We start from the raw sequence: 19281 nt of genomic DNA, 5'->3' as shown, positions 1-19281 counted from the left end.
GATCATCTTTTGCAAAACAGGCAGGCACTGAGATGCTTCTACAGCATAGCTCTGTACATTTCTTATTCCATCTGGCTGCTCTGTAAGTTGACAGTGCTGCAAATTCAGATTGATGATTTTCCATATTTCTACTGTTTTTCCCTTAACAGTTTTCCCAGCACTTACAGGCCTATTTAACCTCTCTTTGAATCATGTCAGTATCCCTCACTAAAACAAAGAGCAGGGTATTTATTTGTCAAACAAACACAGCCCTCTCTCTCTCTGCTCCTGCCTCTCCCTCTCCTCCTTCCTCGTTAGGGAGAATTTATTAGCATAGCTTTTGTTTTGCGGGTGAATTTCATTAAACTCTGAACAAACCCTGCCTCGTGAGCGCGGGCCCTTTGATCTGGAGACGGAGCCTCTTAATTTCCATTCTCCAGACATTAAACAATGCGAATGGCTCCCTGCAATATAGCCAACCTCACATACAGCAACTCCCAACTCCCACATCTTTCAATTCTCCTGTTCGCTCGCTGCTAACACACTTTATGGTAATGATGAGAGGTCGTTCTCTCGTCCTACTCAAGTACAATCCTAATTGTTTCCTTGTTTTGTTGCTGCATATTTCTTGTTACAGAAAACCATGGGCGATTTGGATGGGGAATTCACATCTCTTCTGCCAGAGCACAGCAGGAGAGAGATCATGCATGGAGATGTTTGGAGGCTGAAAATATTATTAGAGATACTAACACTCACTTTTAAACTAATACTCGCTTGCAAATGGTTCAACTTTTATAAGGAAGAAAAATGTTTGAAGTGCCAAAATAAACATTTTGCCTGCTGGTTAAGTTAGAGAGACCTGGATTTAATATGCCCGTGACTCCTAATTATCATCTCAAACTGCTTTTTGAGTATTTTGCATCTGGAGCTTTGGGTTCAACACTCATAGATGCCTTATTAAAAAGAAGTGGTTGTGTAAAAATAACCATGTATGGTATGCAGTGGAGTGCGGAGGCAGGGAAGCACTCAGGAGCAGTGTCTTTTTTGGAGGGGTAGCAGCACAGTAGCTAGTTAGTCAGTGTTTGAGTCAATTCCCGAGTCACAGGCGGGATGGCCCAGTTTGGAGGCTTCAAAGACTCGTTTTGGGGAAGCAGATACAGCAGGACGTCTGCCCACCTCCGACCAAGCTTGCTTCAAATGCAGATCTGTGTCTGTGGGTGGATATTAAACTTTTCCATAGTGAGTGCCTCCAGGTGCTATTTAGGAGACCGACTTAAAGTAAAACAGAGTTTTCAGGTTGTTTCTTTCTCAATAATAACTTCTTATCCAAACTTGAAAACATTACAAAATATCTTTTTATAGTATTCAAAAAGCTGGGGACAAACTCATCTGTTGTAATACAACTGTTGCTGTATTTTGCTGAAATGAAAGGTAAGTGCTGAAAGCATGCATCAATAAGAGTAAGCAGAACTTGAACCAGCATGCTTCCTGTGCAACCTGGCAGTCAGCAGGCATAACAAAACAAACAAACAAACAAACAAACAAACAAAAAACCTAGGTAGCAGTCTCTTATGTGTTGCAAGATGAGAACTTAAAATAATATGAACATCAAGATTTCCATCTGATGTAAAGGGGTCTAAGAGTGTCCTAAAAACTGTCCACATAGTCAAATTTAACAATGTCCTTATTTCACTGGAACAGGACTCCTTTGAAACCCCACTGAAACAAATAAAGTGCTTTATTTTCTCACAAAGAAGCTGCAATATATCATGCAGATCAAAGGTGAAAGAAGTACATTATTGCATTTTCAGCTCAAGTTAAGCAGAAACATAGCATAGCTTAGCAGACTTCAACATGTCTGTTAAAATGACATGTTAAAATGAAGCTTAACTTTGAATCATTTTTGGAGAAATATAGAGAAAAGCAAAATTAAACCATGGATCAGATTCCTTTTCTTCAGTGGCATCACTGGAAATAACTTCAGTGATTTTAAACTGAAACACTTCATGTTTCAAATCCAAAACGTGTGATTAAATGTCATTATAACAGCAGCTATTGTAAAGACATAATGCTACTCTTAGTGTGTTGCTGTACACAACTTGCACACAATAAAATAATCACATTTATTTGCTTCTGGAAAGAAAGTGTTTACATCTAGTTCTGTGATGTAAATATTAGGTTTTATATTGCAGCTTGTGGAAAATAAATGAGTGGCAATGAAAACTGATAAATGAAAATAAATGCTTTAAATACCACTGTGGAAGAAGGAAAACAAGGGTGAGGGCCAGGAAGACTCCATCCATGTACCAGGACACAAGTGAAGAGTGCAGGAGAGGTGAGGTGCAGTACAGTCAGAAGTTTGTGGGTGAGGAAGGGGTTACATGCTGGTTTAGTTTACCTTACTAGATCGTTTCCAGTTCCTTCTCAAAAGCATGGTCTGTAAATGAGACAAAGCTGTTACAGAGCGCCCCCTACTGTCCCCCCCTTTGAGCTGCAGGGTCAAAGGTTAGAGGGCAGTAGGCTGTGTGAAGTTCACATGTTAGGCCTGGCCTGAGCAGGGTGTGTGGGGTTTGATGAAAGAGAGTGGCAGCTGTCATTCATGCAAGTTAAGTGAGCAAAAAGTTGGTATTTAGTGTTATGAAGTGTTTGCATAAGCAGACATGCTTTCACACATACACATATATAAACATTTCTAGTTAAATTTTTGCTCATTTTGTTGTTCATGAATATCATATACATATATGTGGAAATAACTTCAGTATTTTCTCAACAGTCACTTCCATTCCTAGACAAAAAAGACAATCCTGATTTGTTTTTATTTTCTTTAGCTTCTCATATTTTTGTTTGGTAACAGACAATAATATTGAAAATCTGTCGAAGTAGCTGTAGGCTGTTACACAAGATAGCATGCTAATGTGTTTTTGCTGATATCCCATAGCTGATATTTCCAAACTTATTTTAGCTTATGCTAACGCCAACAGTTATGTATACTCAACACTGAACACCAAGTCTCTCCAGTATGTGGACTGACCTGTAATTGAAAGTAATGCTGCTAATTAAAAAGCATGTTTGGGTGGCAATTCCCTAAACAATCATGAGAAACTGTGAAAATAAAGTAAAACACTCGTCTGAAGAGAAAATTTAGTTTAGACCTAAAACTTCAGTCCTCAGAAAGCACTTTAGCTTAAGGAATGAGGATAATGAAGAAAGAAAAACTCCAGCTGAGGTAGGTCCATCAATTCTTCTTTAAACAGCACACAGTAACTTCTACATTTCTGCCAATATTTACAGTCAATGTATCAGTTATAAATATGGGCAGAAATGTTCATATTTGCTGAAACCGGTAATTGAGCTATTATCTGCCAATATCATGCCAATACTATCTTGCAACCTGAAGGAAAATAAAACTCCCGCATTGTAGAGGCAAAGTATTAACATAAGGATTATAAACATATCCTAAAAGTATGGGAGTCTGTTGCATCTTTGCCTTCAGTTCACTAGTGCAGAGAAATTAAAGGGATATTTCAGAATTTTGAAAGTTCTGTTGTATAAGGTACTTATGAGTAGTAAATACTAAAGGACGACCAATATTGTTTTGTCAGGGCTGATACACCTACCATTAGTAGTTCATGAGACTGATAACCGATAAGCATTTATTATGATGTACAAAATGCACTTAATGTGGCAAAAGTAAAACTGCATGATAAAAAATGAAGGAAAATAAACAATTTAGTTGTAGCTCTATCGACATGAGAAACGGCAGGAAGTGATGCCTTACGCTCACTGAGTCAGTGGTGCCCAGGCTGAAGTGCTGATTGGCTGGTAGTCATATGACAGCCAGCCAATCAGGTTATGTTGTATAAAGGAAATTTTTTGAGACTGGAAAGTGAAAATAAAGCTGGAGGGGAAGACAAATTTCTCCGTGGAACCAAAGTAGTGCACCTTTTGATCAATTACCTTTAGTGACTATCAGTAAAATAAAGTGCCAATATTGATAATCAGACAAATGCCAAATATTGGTTTCACTAATCAGTCTGATTGGTCAACTCCTAGATTCCAGTGATTTCAGTCAGAGTTGTCCCTTTAAGGGGAGTGGTCTGAAGGAAGGAAGGAAGCTAGGCTATACAGCCTAGGTGCAGGTGCAGCATTTCAGTGTAATTTACCAAATTTTACTTCAAACAGGCCAAAAATCAATGTTGGCTTAAATGTGCATTTATATTTCGAAGCATTAAATTTTTCCTCCAGAAAGCTTTTGTGTTTGGCACTATCTTGAGATGCAACAAACAGGCTATATTTTAATATTACAATGTCATTTAGCAGACATTAAGGACCTCACCCAAGGGCCCACACTGGATATTCCTTGTGCCCTGACTCAAACCCCCAGTCTCCTGTGACAAAGCCAGCAATGTATACCACTGAGCTATGTGCTCACCTGCCTCAGCACTGATCAGCTGTTTGGGTCTGTAGCTCTTGAAAGAGACGACAACAACATACTAAACTGAAAATGACCAATTTTGACTTGATTGACAATGACATACCGCTTACTGTGGATTAAAGGAAATACATTTATGACCTGGGTTAGACAGAGGAAGAACCTCTGCAGATGCAGACACAGTGGGCTAAAAGAGGGGGGAGAAACTTCTGTGAAAAGTGGTGAGAAGGGTAGATCCCAAGATACTTGATGGGGATGGTGTGTAAACTGTGAGCCCATGCCTTCAAACCGGGAGAGCTAATGTTGTCACGTGTGAGACTTTGTTACAACACTTCTTCGGTACATTACTAAATCAGAGGATAGAGGCTCACATACACCTGAAACTGCATCAGTCTCCATCCAGAGGTTCCCTGCATTACTGGTGTTTTATGACCTTCAACTTCCTGAAGACAAATTGGAAAAACTACCCCTAACCAAAGAAGCCAAATGGATATTCCTTACCAAAGTTCATGGCTGTCACTTAATTCTTCTACTAGCTGATAATTTGACAAGCCACTTTAGGCACAATATGCTCACCTTATGTAAACACAAAATGTGTCAATCGTTTAACTGAAATACTGTGTTGAAATAATTAACCCTATAAGCCTTCCTATTGCTGTACTGTGTCACCTGGAGAATATAATATCTGAACTTTAGTATTCCACTCTGTATCTCTGATTCATATTCATATTGTTATTCCTTGATACTGTGCACGGATATTTTCAACATCCAAAAACACCTGTCATGTTTTCAGTCATTAACTACATGTTGAAGAACTACAAGTGGGCTCCAGTAACTTGTGCTTAACAACACTACAGCTCTATGACCCAAATAGCTAGTCAGAGGACAACAACAACAGGGTGAGGCAGAAGAACACTTAGCCTTTTAATTGCATGATAAAATAGAGCCTGGAGAAAAATGAGAATTCTTCAATCTCTGCATAGTGTACATTAAAGACAACATTGATTTTCTGCCCCCTATGATGTTAAATTTGCTGAAGAAACTGTACCCCTCTGTAGCGCTGTAAAGCCTAGCTTCATTGCCAGTGCAAAGTCTCTTATTCAACCCAACATTTAAAAAATACTGAAATATCCCTTTAAGCTTAGGCCTTTTTTAACAAAAAAGTTTCAACTCTTAAAATACAGTAATCTTCACATTGGAGTAATAAGGCTCTTAGAAACTTCACTGTTCCCCCAGCATTTATGAGCTGGAAATCACACAGTATACACTGCAGATCAACATTAGCACTATCAGAATAACCATTAATGCTGCATGATTACTCAAATGATCAGCTTATTAGCAGTGCAGTTAAGGATTTATTTAAAAGTAAATGAAAGTTGTGTATTTCCCCTTACCCCTCTATACCAGTAGGTGGCACCAGATAGAGAGTCACCCACATTGCACTAGTATAACCTTGTACTCATTTTCTTCACAGTTGGAAAAATCCAAAATGCTGCTTAACCTAAATAGAGTTTATTTGTTCTGTCAAATGTGGACTCTCTGAACTACAGCACTAAATAAGCAGCAGAATTAAGACATCAGATCAAAAGGAATAAAATATTTCCCTCATGACTCTGCCTTGTTCTGGATGAAGCATGCAGGGGTCCAATTAACCAAACAAATAATTGAACAGAAATAAATGCAACACTGAAACGTCGAGCACATCCGCAAAGGCACAAGCCAACATAATTAGAGAAGTGAATCTAGTGCTCTTTGAACATGGAACTTTTCCACACAACATATTAATTACACTTGTGTTTATGCATATGTATTTGCTGAGTTGAAGAGTTTCCAGAGGCTGAGGCTGACTGAAGCCAACATATTCTAGTTCAACACAGCATGCCGAGACTTCTGATGTACAAAAACAGTTCAGTGAACTGGAGTAACACTGCTGCTCAACTTTGATGATAATAATTATACAACTTATTTTACTGATTGTAGTTATGCTTTACTCTGGTCTTTTGTCTTTCCTACTTGGCAACATGATATCAGGCCTTTTTCTTATCTATATGTGACATGAGAAAGATGATGCCAAAAGGGGCAAGTGAGATTTAAAGGTGTATCTCTGTTGTTTGGTGGCTGCAGGGAAGGAGAGATAAATGTGTTATCATGAAGTTTTCTTACAGCATCCCTTATGTCCTCCTTTGGTGATAGTGTGACTGCTAGCTCCAGGGTGCCTAGGTTATGTTCAGGATACTGAGGGTCCTTCAGGTCCAGTGTCACATCCAGTGTCCTAAAGAGAAACACACTGAATAATTCAACATTCAAAAAGGTTTCATATAATATATCCATAAATACTGTTTCTAAATTCCATATGCAATTTTATGGACAAATGCCTGAATTATCCTAAAAATACATCCAACTTTACATACAGTGGATAGATCTAAGTTCAAGTTTGGCTCTACGTACCCTGACCACTGCACAGTGCTGCCCAATAAGCTGGCAACTAAGCCCACTAATATACAGGGCACTCAGAAAGTTTTCAGACCCCTTCATTTTTTCTATTTAGTCAAGTTGCAGCCCGATGAAGTTGAAGAAAAAGAAAGCACATTTTTATTCTCATTAACCTACACTCAGGACCCCATCATGACAAAGTCAAACAGAATTTTAAATTTTTTTGCAAATTTATTAAAAATGTAAAAACAAATATCATGTTGATTTAAGTACTCAAACCCTTTGCAAAAACACTTGAAATTTAGCTCAGGTGCTTCCCATTTCTCTCAATCTTTGCTGAGATGTTTCTACACTTTGACTGGAGTCCATCTGTGGTAAATCAAATTGATCGGACATGATTTAGAAAGGCACACAGCTATCTACAGAAGGCCTCACAGCTGACAATGCATATCAGAGCAAAAACCAAGCCATGAGGTCAAAGGAAGTGCCTGCAGAGCTCAGAGGAAGGATTGTTGCAAGACACAGATCTGGGGAATGCCACAAAAAATATTTTCTGTTGCACTGAAGGTTCCCAAGAGCACCATGACCTCCATGATTCAAATATGGAAGAAGTTTGGCACAACCAGGACTTGTCCAAGAGCTGGTCATCAGGCCAGCCAGAGAGATGTGTGGCTTCCCAAATCATGCCCACTGATTTAATTAACCACAGGTGGACCCAAATCAAGGTTTCGAAACAACTCAGCAAAGATCAAGAGAAATGGGAGGAACCTGGGTTAAATTTCAAGTGTTTTTGTAAAGGATCTGAATATGTATTTAAATATGAAATATAACAGTTTCTTTATTTTCTTACTATAAGACAGAGAGAAGAAGTTATCGAGGTTTGAAAAGGAATAGTGGGGTAGGTTTTAGGGAACAGGTAAAAGTGAAGCCCTGACAAATAATCAAGCCTTTACTTGAAACAGAGGCTCCAAGAGCCTGACTTTGGAAATTAAAATCCAGGACTTCTACAGTAACTCCCTGGGGTGCACAGACTGGTAGGTGGGTGGGTGAGTGACAAGAAAGTGCTTAAGACGCAAAGAGAAATTGAGTGGCGTATATCAAGGTGTAAATCGATTCCTCTGCTATGGTTCTATTATAACTATCACTAAACAGCATAACAAGGAGCTGGGAGGAGAGATAAATGCATCTATTAGAGGACCCAGAGGTGCTCTCAGCAGGTAAATTTGCCTTAGGTGTGGCTCCGAGGCAGATCTAAAAGCCCGTAAAAGACTGGGTTCTGAGAGCAGCACTGTGTCTTCCTGACAGTAGGTGAAAATATAATCCTGCACACGCTCATCGCTACTGAATACCTAATGGATATCAGCCATAAAAATACTGCTCTGTGTGTCTGCTGTACGTCGGGCTACACTAAGAACACTTACAAGCACAAATCCTCCCAAAACACAAGACAAGGTTCTCATTAACAAAACCTCTGAACAACTTTTGATTGGTTGAGTACAAGGGTTCACACCAACACAAGAGATACACAAATTCAAGCAGAAAAATACTTAAAACTGTGATCAAGAAATAAGAAATACTAGGATGAAGAAACAGGTCCTCACATTTACTTCATATTACAGTTTCATCATCATAGGTAGTTAAAGTGAAAGATTGTGATTTTTTTTGTTGATTTTTGTAGCATTTAAAACATGTTATTTTTGTCCTGGTGGGGCTAAACTTTGTTAGATATGCATAAGGGGGCTCCAGATACAGAGCTCTCCACCACTCCTGTCTCTTGAGTATAAGTGCATAATACCAACAAGCTTTCTTTTACTTCCATTTTTTCCCCCTTTTTCTTTTTTCCAAATCTAAATTTTACCTCATGAAGTTGGCCATTTCCTTTTTTGGTGGATTTTTTACAAAATTATTTGATATTTTGTGTGCAACTGAATTATATACCAGCAATAATGAGCTGATAAAACAGGTACAAACTAAGGCTGGCCACATACTGCACGATACTACAGCTAACTTTAGGCTAGATTTGCACACTATAGTGATCATGGGCATGACCTCAGTTGAGGCTTATCACAAATGGTCATTCGTCCAAATAATCAACAAATGTTGTGTCAACACACATTTAGATCATACTGCTTCTGGTGGAATACCCACAATGACTGATAAGAGCAAGCAGACCAGGTAGCATCACCAGCTGAGTGTTAGGCTATGTACTCTTACAGTTCACAAACATAAACACAATTTTGCCTTTGTTACAGTCAGGATTTTACCCATATTGTTTTTTTTTTCTTTTTAATTTTTTATTATTTTATTTTTTCTTGTCTTTTGATTCATTTTTTTACATTCTATCTGTGCATCCCAACATTGAAATAATTGTGAACGAGGATGCTTTATTCAAGCTTGAGCAGATAAAAGACAGTTTCCATTTACACATACACCCCATTACCATGAAGAGGTTGTAGTTATTTACAGGATATTTGTCAACTAAGCACATGTGAGGGATGAGGGATCAAATCAAGCCATTTATTTGATTAATTTGGTTGTATCTTCTCAAACACTAATTTTGTTTAATGACTCTATCTCTTGAGCTTTTTTGTTACTTACTAATCCAAATCTTTTGCTGACACTATTTTCCTCTTTATATTCCTCCTTTCCCAGTCTCAGCATGCTCATTTTCTCTGCGCCAGCTCTCTAGATTAATTTACATTATTAAGCTCCATTGCCCTAATTTCCACTTATTACCACCGTAGCTTCTTAGGGGAAGTTATGGCCCCAACATGTTCTTACCATTTCACTGAGCAGCCTGCTCACTTTTCAGGAAGCATGATTCGCCTCTGGTAAAATGAAAATAAGATTCTCAGAAAATGATGAAGGATCTTGTGTAATAGTGCGCACAAAATATTCATGACAGACTGGGTAAAAAGGGTATGAATTCAGCAACACAGACTACTGAATCTGGCTTGTTTTTTAACATTTCAACACATTCCATGGGGTCCATGTAACACCAGAAACATGTTATATAAAGTACTGTAGCACATCTTCTCTGTCTCTGTGTTTACTTGTGGAATACTACAGTGATTCTTATTTGCTTTCCAGAATTAAGACAAGATGTACACTATTCAATTGGTGAAGATTTATAAGTAATGCACAGTCAAGTACAAGTCCATTAAGAAAGGAACAGTCTTCAAAACTATCAGTTTCAGCAGCTAAGGCTGTGATGTAACAGTCATAATATGAGCAGGCTGAGGCTTTCATTTAAATACTCAAGCTGCTCTGGGAGTTAACAGCTGCTCAGAGCGTAAAAGCACACCTCAAAATACTGCAAACAAAACTCTTAACAAGAGCTAAAGAACTACTGATTTCACACAAAGACAAAGCCATGCGAAGCAAAAGGATGTGTGATCCTGTTGTGTTTTTAAAGTTAATGTATGAAACAGGTACACTTGCACAAAGCAAAGTGGTTAGCAAAAAAAAACACTACATCACCTTTAAAACTTTATATTACAGGCTTACTTTCTTGCTGTCATACCAACATAAGAAAATAAATAACTGGAGAATCAAAGAACCCTGCCCAAAATGTCTAAGCATGCAGCCCGAGTCTTTCCTATTTTTCATCTGACATTTTTAGTCTCAGCACTTGCACTGTTTTAATAGCAAATGAACTTTGGCACCCAAAGGTGTGTTTGTCAGGTGCAAAAAAAGGCATTATCCTGAGGAGGGAAACACCTAGTGCATCCTAGGCCACCTAAAAGCTGGTGTCAAGTGTTGAGTCTCTAGGGCAGGGTGTGCCAATGCATTACAAAGATGACCATACATCAACACAGCACGTTCCACAAACATAGGTTGCACAACTGTTCAGTTTCATCTCAGTGTAAAAAAACTGAACAATTTGGGAAGAAGGGCCTTAGTAGGACAGGTAACCAAAAACCAGATGGTCACTCTAACTGAGCTCCAGAGATCCTGTGTGAAGTTTGGACAAAGTTCCAGAAGGACACACTCACAGGAGATGAATAGCTTTCAGTGACTGCTGAAGCTAATGGGATACAAATAAACAACCAAACCAATCTGGGCTTTATTGCAGAGTGGCTAGATAGAAGCCTCTCCTCTGTGTAGAACACATGAAAGCTGACGAGAGTTTGAAAAGAAAAAAAACACCGAAAGGACTCTCAGACTGTGAGAAACAAGACTGTGTTGTTTCATGAAACCAAGATTGAGTTGTTTGGCGTCAATTCTTAACGTTATGTCTAGAGTGAACTGGGTACCACTCATTACCTGCCCAAATACCACCCCAACAGTGAAGCATGGTGGTGGCAGCATCATGCTGTGGGTGTGTTTTTTAGAAGCAGGAGCTGGGAGACTGGTCAGAGTTGAGGGGAAGCTCTGAGTACAGAGATATTCTCACTAAAAACCTGATTTTCTTGGCACAGGACCTCAGACTGGGCCGAAGGTCCACCTTCAACATGGCCATGACCCTAAGCACACACAGGAGTGGCTTAGGGGGCAGGGACAACTCTGTGAAAGTCCTAGAGTGGTCAAGCCAGAGCCCTGACTTGAACACTATGACACATCTCTGAAGAGACCTGAAAATGGCTGTCTATCGATGCTCCCCATCCAATCTGACTGAGCTTGGGAGAATGTGTAAAGAAGAATAGCAGAAAAGCCCCCTAGCCAGCAGGTGCGCAGAACTAAGAATCTTCCTCTGGTTTATTTTAGATGTTATGCCCAAAACACACCTATATATATGTAATGAAGGCACATAATCCATCCTCTTTGCATTGAGCGCTTGGGTTTGTGCCCACCAGGACTGGGCACTGTCTAGAATAGCAAAATGTGGTCCAACACGCACCTGACAATTTTGTGTCTTAAGGCTCGGTTATGCTTCTGCGCGGTCGGCCGCATGGACAAAAACTGATGTGGAATCATGATGCGGAAACGTCTGGTGCATTTATACGTAGAGCCAGTTTCCTCTTGGCCACAGATATTCTTCCAAAAGCTAGGGGGCAGTGTCTTCAAGAATCACGTTTGTAGCGTGTTTAATAATGCAAGTCATAGAGGAAGATTTGTTGTTAACATCATGGAGAACCAGGAAGAGGAGCTGCTGTGTTTACTGTTGTTACAGCATAAAAAGAGAGGAGATGGTTCATACGGCCACTCAATCAAGAGAGGAAGGATGAGGGGGAGTACAATATTCTTGTAATATTCTGCCAATGTGAGAGATAGATGAGGAAGTACAGTTGCAAGAAAAAGTATGTGAACCCTTTGGGATTTCTTGGATTTCTGCATAAATTGGTCATAAAATGTGTTCTGATCTTCATCTAAGTCACAACAATAGACAAACACAGTCTGCTTAATTTAATACTGCACAAAAAATATGTTTTCATGTTTTTATTGAACAAAACATGTTAACATTCACAGTGCAGGGTGGAAAAAGTATGTGAACCCCTAGGCTAATGACTGGTTGACCCTCCTTTGGCAGCAATAACCTGAACCAAACATTTCCTGTAGTTGCAGATCAGACCTGCACAACGGTCAGGAGGAATTTTGGACCATTCCTCTTTACGAAACTGTTTCAGTTCAGCAATATTCTTGAGATGTCTGGTGCAAATCACTCTCTTGAGGTCATGCCACAACATCTCAACCGGGTTGAGGTCAGGACTCTGACTGGGCCACTCCAGAAGGCGTATTTTCTTCTGTTGAAGCCATTTTGTTGTTGATTTACATCTATGCTTTGGGTTGTTGTCCTGTTGCATCATTCATCCTCTGTTGAGCTTCAGTTGGCGGACAGATGGTCTTAAGTTTTCCTGTGAAATGTCTTGATAAACTTGGGAATTCATTTTTCCGTCAATGACAGCAATCCATCCAGGCCCTGAAGCAGCATAGCAGCCCCAAACCATGATGGCCCCTCCACCCTATTTCACAGTTGGGATGAGGTTTTGATGTTGGTGTGCTGTGCCTTTTTTTCTCCACTCATAGCGTTGTGTGTTCCTTCCAAACAAGTCAATTTTGGTTTCATCTGTCCACAGAATATTTTGCCAGTAGTGCTGTGGAACATCCAGGTGCTCTTTTGCAAACTTCAAACATGCAGCAATGTGGTATTTTTTTGGACAGCAGTGGCTTCCTCCGTGGTGTCCTCCCATGAACTCCATTCTTGTTTAATGTTTTACTTATTGTAGATTTGTCAACACAAATGTTAGCATGTGCCAGAGATTTCTGTAAGTCTTTAGCTGACACTCTAGGATTCTTCTTCACCTCATTGAGCGTTCTGCGCTGTGCTTTTGCAGTCATCTTTACAGGATGACCACGCCTAGGGAGAGTAGCAACAGTGCTGAACCTTCTCCATTTGTAGACAGTCTGTCTTACCGTGGACCCATGAACATCAAGGCTTTTAGAGATACTTTTGTAACCCTTTCCAGCTTCATGCAAGTCAACAATTCTTGATCGAGCTCTTTTGTGCCAGGCATGGTGCAAATTCAACACTGGTGTGTGTTTTTTATAGGGCAGGGCAGCTTTAACCAACACATCCAATCTCATCACATTGATTGGACTCCAGGTTGGCTGACTCCTGGCTCAAATTAGCTCTTGGAGAAGTCTTTAGCCGAGGGGTTCACATACTTTATCCATCCTGCACTGTGAATGTTTACATGTTTTGTTCAATAAAAACACAAAAACATACAATTTTTTGTGCAGTATTAGTTTAAGCAGACTGTGTTTGTCTACTGTTGTGACTTAGATGAAGATCAGAACACATTTTATGACCAATTTATGCAGAAATCCAAGAAATCCCAAAGGGTTCAAATACTTTTTCTTGCAACTGTGCATGGATGTCTCTGTGATCTTTCAAAGAAGAATCATACAGGTGTTTATATTTTCTGACTTCTGTCATCAAAAGCTCCCCAAATTGACCATTTTGATGTCTGCTGCATCTGCGTCTGTTAAAATTTTGATGTGCGCGATGTGCAGACAAAAATTGGCCACACGGGACCCCCGCGAAGGGGCGTGTCTTAATATTTGTTGTCACGTTCGACGCGCAAACACTTGCGACCTCACGGATGTGTCAAGCATAAAACTGGCTTTACGCTTTAAGCTATCAAAATAAAACCCAAAGAGTAATACTTTAGTCTAGCACACACTCACAAAGGCCAAATTTCACCTCCTTTTATTGTTCTAAAGGGAGGCAGCAGAAACAATAAAACAAACAAAACTCTTGACACTAATGTCAAACATGAGGCCTCGCCCTTGTGTGAACATTTCTGGAAAACAAAGCATGACTCTTGTCTGTCTGAGAGAGCAGACACTTCTGGGATATGTATGCTGGGGACAGGAGGCCTTTTCTGCAGTTAAAATGTCATTATATGAGGAAAGGTCAGAGTCAAACTTGTAAAATGCAGCCTGGGCTGCTCGACACGCCATCTTAGTGAAGGTCATAAACTAATGAAAGGTGCTTGTTTCTGAAAACAGGGTGGCAATTTCTAATGGTGTTGCAAGGATGGGATTAGCTCCAGATTTCCAAAAAATATCTCCACACTGATGTATCAATTCATTATGCTGCTCCAGTTTCCATCATCACTCTGTAGATACTCATTACACTTGATCAATAGGTCTCTGTGTCAGTGCAGGGCAGAGAAATGGCACTGAATTATTAACTGATCATTTATGAGCAGGTAATTAAATTCTAAAGAGGACATTGTGGGTATCATTTTCTAAAAATAAGTTCACTCTTGATGAGGAAAAGGATTAATTGACTGTTTTGGACATTACAGCGGACTACTGCAGTAAAATATGCCTTAAGCAGAGTACTGTTTCCTTTAAAATCGGTCAGATAAAGAGTCAAGAAATGTAAGAACAAATTTTTCATATTATTTTTATCCAAAGGCATGGAATAGGAAAAGTGGGGTCCTACTGAATACAATAAAGCATTAGATAGGAAAACAATTTATTACTCGTGTAGCCATTAGGAGAGACACTTAGAGCTGGAGACATGAAAACTTAGTGGGAACACGTGGGGCTTTTTAAATTACAATAACAGGAATGCTGGACCTCCTGCTGATTGTATTATCTACACTGTCAGTGAGAAATCTGTCCTGTTTCAGTCCTCTAAATAAAGCAGTTTAAACTGTTTCTGTTAAATCAATAAGAGAAAATTGACTGCCAAATATGTGCTTGAAGATAAAGTTTTGATCAATGAAAGAAGTACGAAGTATGATTAGATGCCAAGCACTGTATACTGCTGCACACGAACAGAAAAACAAGTTTGTGTATCTCTCATTACTACCTCATTTTAACAATATCAAGAGTGAGTTACATTCACATTAATGGCTGGATCTTTTAGAAATCTCATGCTTCAATACAACAATCTGTCTTTCTTTATGGAGGTATCACTATCACTACTTCTAAGCAGTAAATGTAAACAGTATACTAGTGTGATTAAGAGCAGAATTTCCTTTAGCATATCAAAGAGAGTGTTTTAAAATCCCACCTCTGCATAAATTAAACAAGTCATGATGTTTTGATGAAAAATATCATTAACCCTCAGTGCACAACACCTCTGCAGGTCAGTTTATGAGGGAAACTGGGGATGATATTAAACATCTGAGGCACTAATTGTTATGCATGTTGCCATGGTGAAATAAGCTGTAATTTCACACGTCTTATTGGAGAAATCACAAATGCCATTAATCAGATCACTAATAACTACTTAATTAATTTGCAAGGTTTTATAATTGTTTATACTGAACCACATTAATGCTATAATCTGTCTGAAATTACCATTACATTATTATGTAATTGGCTGCCTTCACCTGCTTTTCCGGTGGAAAAATATAAAAGATGAAAATCTGATTATAAAACATGCTATTTCCCTTGCACTGGAATCTGTGTCATGATTTTGAATAGAATAAGGTTTTTAGTACAGCTAGGCTGCTCTGACCTTTTATATAAACACTAACACTCACAAAAATGCTGAAATGGCATTTCATTATGTTGAAATGGCACCACATTAACCTTGGTATTGACCTAAAAATCAGGTGTTTGCTCTAAACTTTAATTTTCTTTTGGCACCCACAGCTCCTATGATATAAAGTGCAGAAGGACCCATTCAGAGGTGGCCAACATACTTCCTGTCAAAAAAGCTCTTACTAAGAATCACAGCATGCAGGAGGCTCACTGATGCTTGTCATCAGATGTGAGAACAGGAGAGGAATAAAGCACAGTAAAACCGCCCATAAAACCTTCAGTTTCACTCGAGCTGCAAACCTGGAGACGTCTGCTGCACCGATGGGAGGCACTGTGTGCTGCTGCAAATGTGTGACTGTGTGTGTGTTCCTAGACTATTTGTGCTGTCAGGACTGATGGATGGTTGCAGCTCTGGGGTTTCCCACTACCCAGAATGCAATCTGCTCAAGAGGATGTATTGGGTAAGGGTGCAAAGACAAGGAACTCCATCATGGGATGCAGGCAGATGGTTTGGGAGCCTGCCTCTAGAGAACAGAATAACAACATGCTTGACTGCGCCTCTTTTATTTTCCATTCCGCCACCGACATTATGTCAGAGTTAAGCTTAATTAATGTTTAACGTCATACTGCACCTGAAATGCAAAGTGAGATACAGCTACAGGGAGGTCTGTGCTTTATAAAGCCAAGGTGCATGGGCAGAAACAAAATAAAGCAGCTTGATGGTTATTAACGTAGGAGGTAAGAAAATAATGAGGACAGTCTTTGTGCAGCAGACGATATAATTAATCTAACTGCTGTCTCATTGCTCTTAGCCATACTTTGTGAAACCTCCTCACCAATATTAGCCTTTTAAAATATGCAGACAGACACACTCATCGCATGAGTATGGTATAATAAACACAAAACGTGTCAGCACATGCAAATGAGAGACTAGCTGGTCATTTCTGAGATTCCTTTACTGAACTTTCTACCAGGGATGAGTTACACGGGTTTATACACAAATTGTTTGCTTTGTCTCGCTTTGGATTAACTTTTCATTTTCTGTCCATCCATCCCTCCCACTCTCTTTTATCAGTGCAGTATTAATGATGGCTGGCAACCTAATACAGATCAAGGTTGCACTTAATTTATATGTATGCTGTGCATCTTAATGAAGTGTTGAATTAAGTCTGCTTCAATAGATGCAGTGAAGCTTCTTTCACATCAGAAGCAGAAGTAGAGTAGCTTAGCTGGATGGGGCCACTGATACATTTGTTATTAGCCTATTATCTGTTTCAGTTTTGTCAGTTGGCTGTTATCATGGCTGGCCAAAGCTGACATCTCTATCCAAACACTGAGAAGGTACTGAGAAGGTTTCATCAATTCAGTGGCTTTGATTCCCTGAAATAGTCATCTGATCTTGTACTACAATAAGGCTTTCTCAATGTCTTTAATTAAAAAAAAAGTGAACAAAAAAATGAAGAATAGGAATAGATAAGAATAAGATACACAATGTACAAGACTTAAAATTTGGAGGTATTACATTAGATTCCCAAAATTAGATTAGAAGTTAGATTCTTAAGTTTGATAGACATTAAGAAGTTACACATAACTGTCAAAACCAATGTAAATTGTTTTTAATTAATTAGACAAAATACTTGAAGGCAGCACAGTCACAGCAGTCAATACACGGCATGCTTCTTTCTCATTTTCATATTATATTATTGTTTATAGCCAGACAAGCCAAACAACCAGCTGAAAGCAAGTACGGTAAACTCTAAATTATGGCTTGCCCCTGATGCATTTGCATGGATTACATGCAAACCAAAAGGCAGAGCAGCAGGGAGAGCTCTAGCAGACATGTGCACAGTGGCGGCTGGTGAAAAATTTCACTGGTGGGGCTGTCCCAAATCTGTTCAACTACACACTGCAAGAACAGATGTGTCAAAAAACAACACACATGGTTGTGTTAACAGCATTTTGACACATGTTGTGTAGATAATGTGTAATTTTTGTGTATTATGCCTCTGGATAGACTGGCACCTGATTGACACAGTACATGTGTCATTTCCTGAGGGAGGGCAGTTTTTTGTTGTTGTAAAAAAAAAACATATATTTTACATGATAGCACACAAAAAGCTCTACAATAAATCAATTTACTAATAAAAATGAATATATATGCTTCTGAAAATAAATTAAATCTAAAAACATTAACGGCTGCTTTTTCGTCGACCAAGCTCGTCACGCAATTTGACTTTTTGAACCACTGGATCCTCGCTCTTTTCACTCTTGCCTGGCCGGAGAGCAGAGAGTAGAAGGGATGCCGTCTGACCTGGAGCCACCTGTAAGTAAAGTTTTTCATTTAATGACGTTATCATTTATGACCGTTAGCTTTCTAATGTGTGTGAAAATAAGATGGAAATCTGTAAAGTCGCTAAGCTACGCTTATAGTGGTTCTAACCTACTCCGTGTTAGTGGCTATCTTTGGTGACTGGGCTAGCTTGATTTTTGAAGCGGGAAATAAGTACATTCAGAGCCAGGATAATAAATGACTTTGGTTGGATAAGGTTAATCCATATCTACATAGTTTCCATTGTTAGAACAAAGTTGTCTGTGTTTGGTAAAGCTAACAGAAGGTAGTTGCTATAACTTTAGCCATGCTAGCTACAATATACGCCAGGGCAAAGGCCACAAAAAGTAAATATTGCTAAATATTAAATATTGCTATATAGAGAAATGTGTGGGTGTTATTTGGTTACTTCACTTAAAATAGCCGTAGAAGAAGGTCTAAGCAGAACTAAAACGGGACCGCTGATGCTTTTAATCTGAAAACGGAGACCCTTCGTTAACCAGAAGGTTAAATGTAATGTTGTGCTGAACAGTCAAAGAAAGTCAGAGCAGCTGAATGACAACCACAGGCAGCTAAAGCCCTGTTAGATTTAGGTGTCAAACATCTACAGGTGCAAAATGCTTAATTTAAATGTTTTTAAGTATAAAGCCCATCAAATCTAGGCACTTTGCTGCTCTTAGTCTGACAGCGTTACTTTTATTTGGCGATACATCGCAAGATTTAGAGCCATAGCCATAAATAACTCTGGCTAAATATAGCTACGTATTCTCCGCCACAAGAATAACGGGGTATGTGTTAAGAAACGTTATTGCTAAAGGTACATAGTTACAGTCATAGTAATGTAGCAGGCTGAAAACTTCAATTTAACATATTGACTGAAAACAAGACACCCCTCTGTTTTTTTGTTATAAATTCAGAAGGACTCCAGCTTATTTTAGGATTTGTACAGTGTTAAACTTTTCGTCCAGGAGATGGCACTATTGTACCACTGTGGATAGCTTAGAGGGACTGGGTAACAAGATCTGCACATGCGCAGCTCAGTCATTAAACAAACTGCCATGAGAAAGACGTTAAGTCTCGTCCTCTATCGTTCCACAGGTAATATAAAGGTTTCTTTCATGCTCTTGCTGGTTATATATGGCATAAACGTACTGTAAAAGTC

General features: G+C 39.1%; 1 protein-coding gene across 1 annotated transcript in view; it reads right to left on the bottom strand.

Annotated features, from left to right (window-relative positions):
* Positions 1-19281, bottom strand: part of LOC121509559 (multiple C2 and transmembrane domain-containing protein 1-like) — a 213650-nt gene that overhangs the window by 96031 nt on the left and 98338 nt on the right. Inside the window, exons 4-5 of the mRNA XM_041787013.1 lie at positions 6575-6683; positions 2378-2416 (exon numbers count right to left, since the gene is read on the bottom strand). Of these exons, the coding sequence (XP_041642947.1) occupies positions 2378-2416; positions 6575-6683 (148 nt within the window). The remainder of the gene's footprint in view (positions 1-2377; positions 2417-6574; positions 6684-19281) is intronic.

The sequence above is a fragment of the Cheilinus undulatus genome, linkage group 5 (genome assembly GCF_018320785.1).
Source record: "Cheilinus undulatus linkage group 5, ASM1832078v1, whole genome shotgun sequence".
NCBI lineage: Eukaryota > Metazoa > Chordata > Actinopteri > Labriformes > Labridae > Cheilinus > Cheilinus undulatus.
The sequence above is the reverse complement of the archived record's forward strand: the minus strand, read 5'-3'. Positions and strand labels throughout refer to the sequence as shown.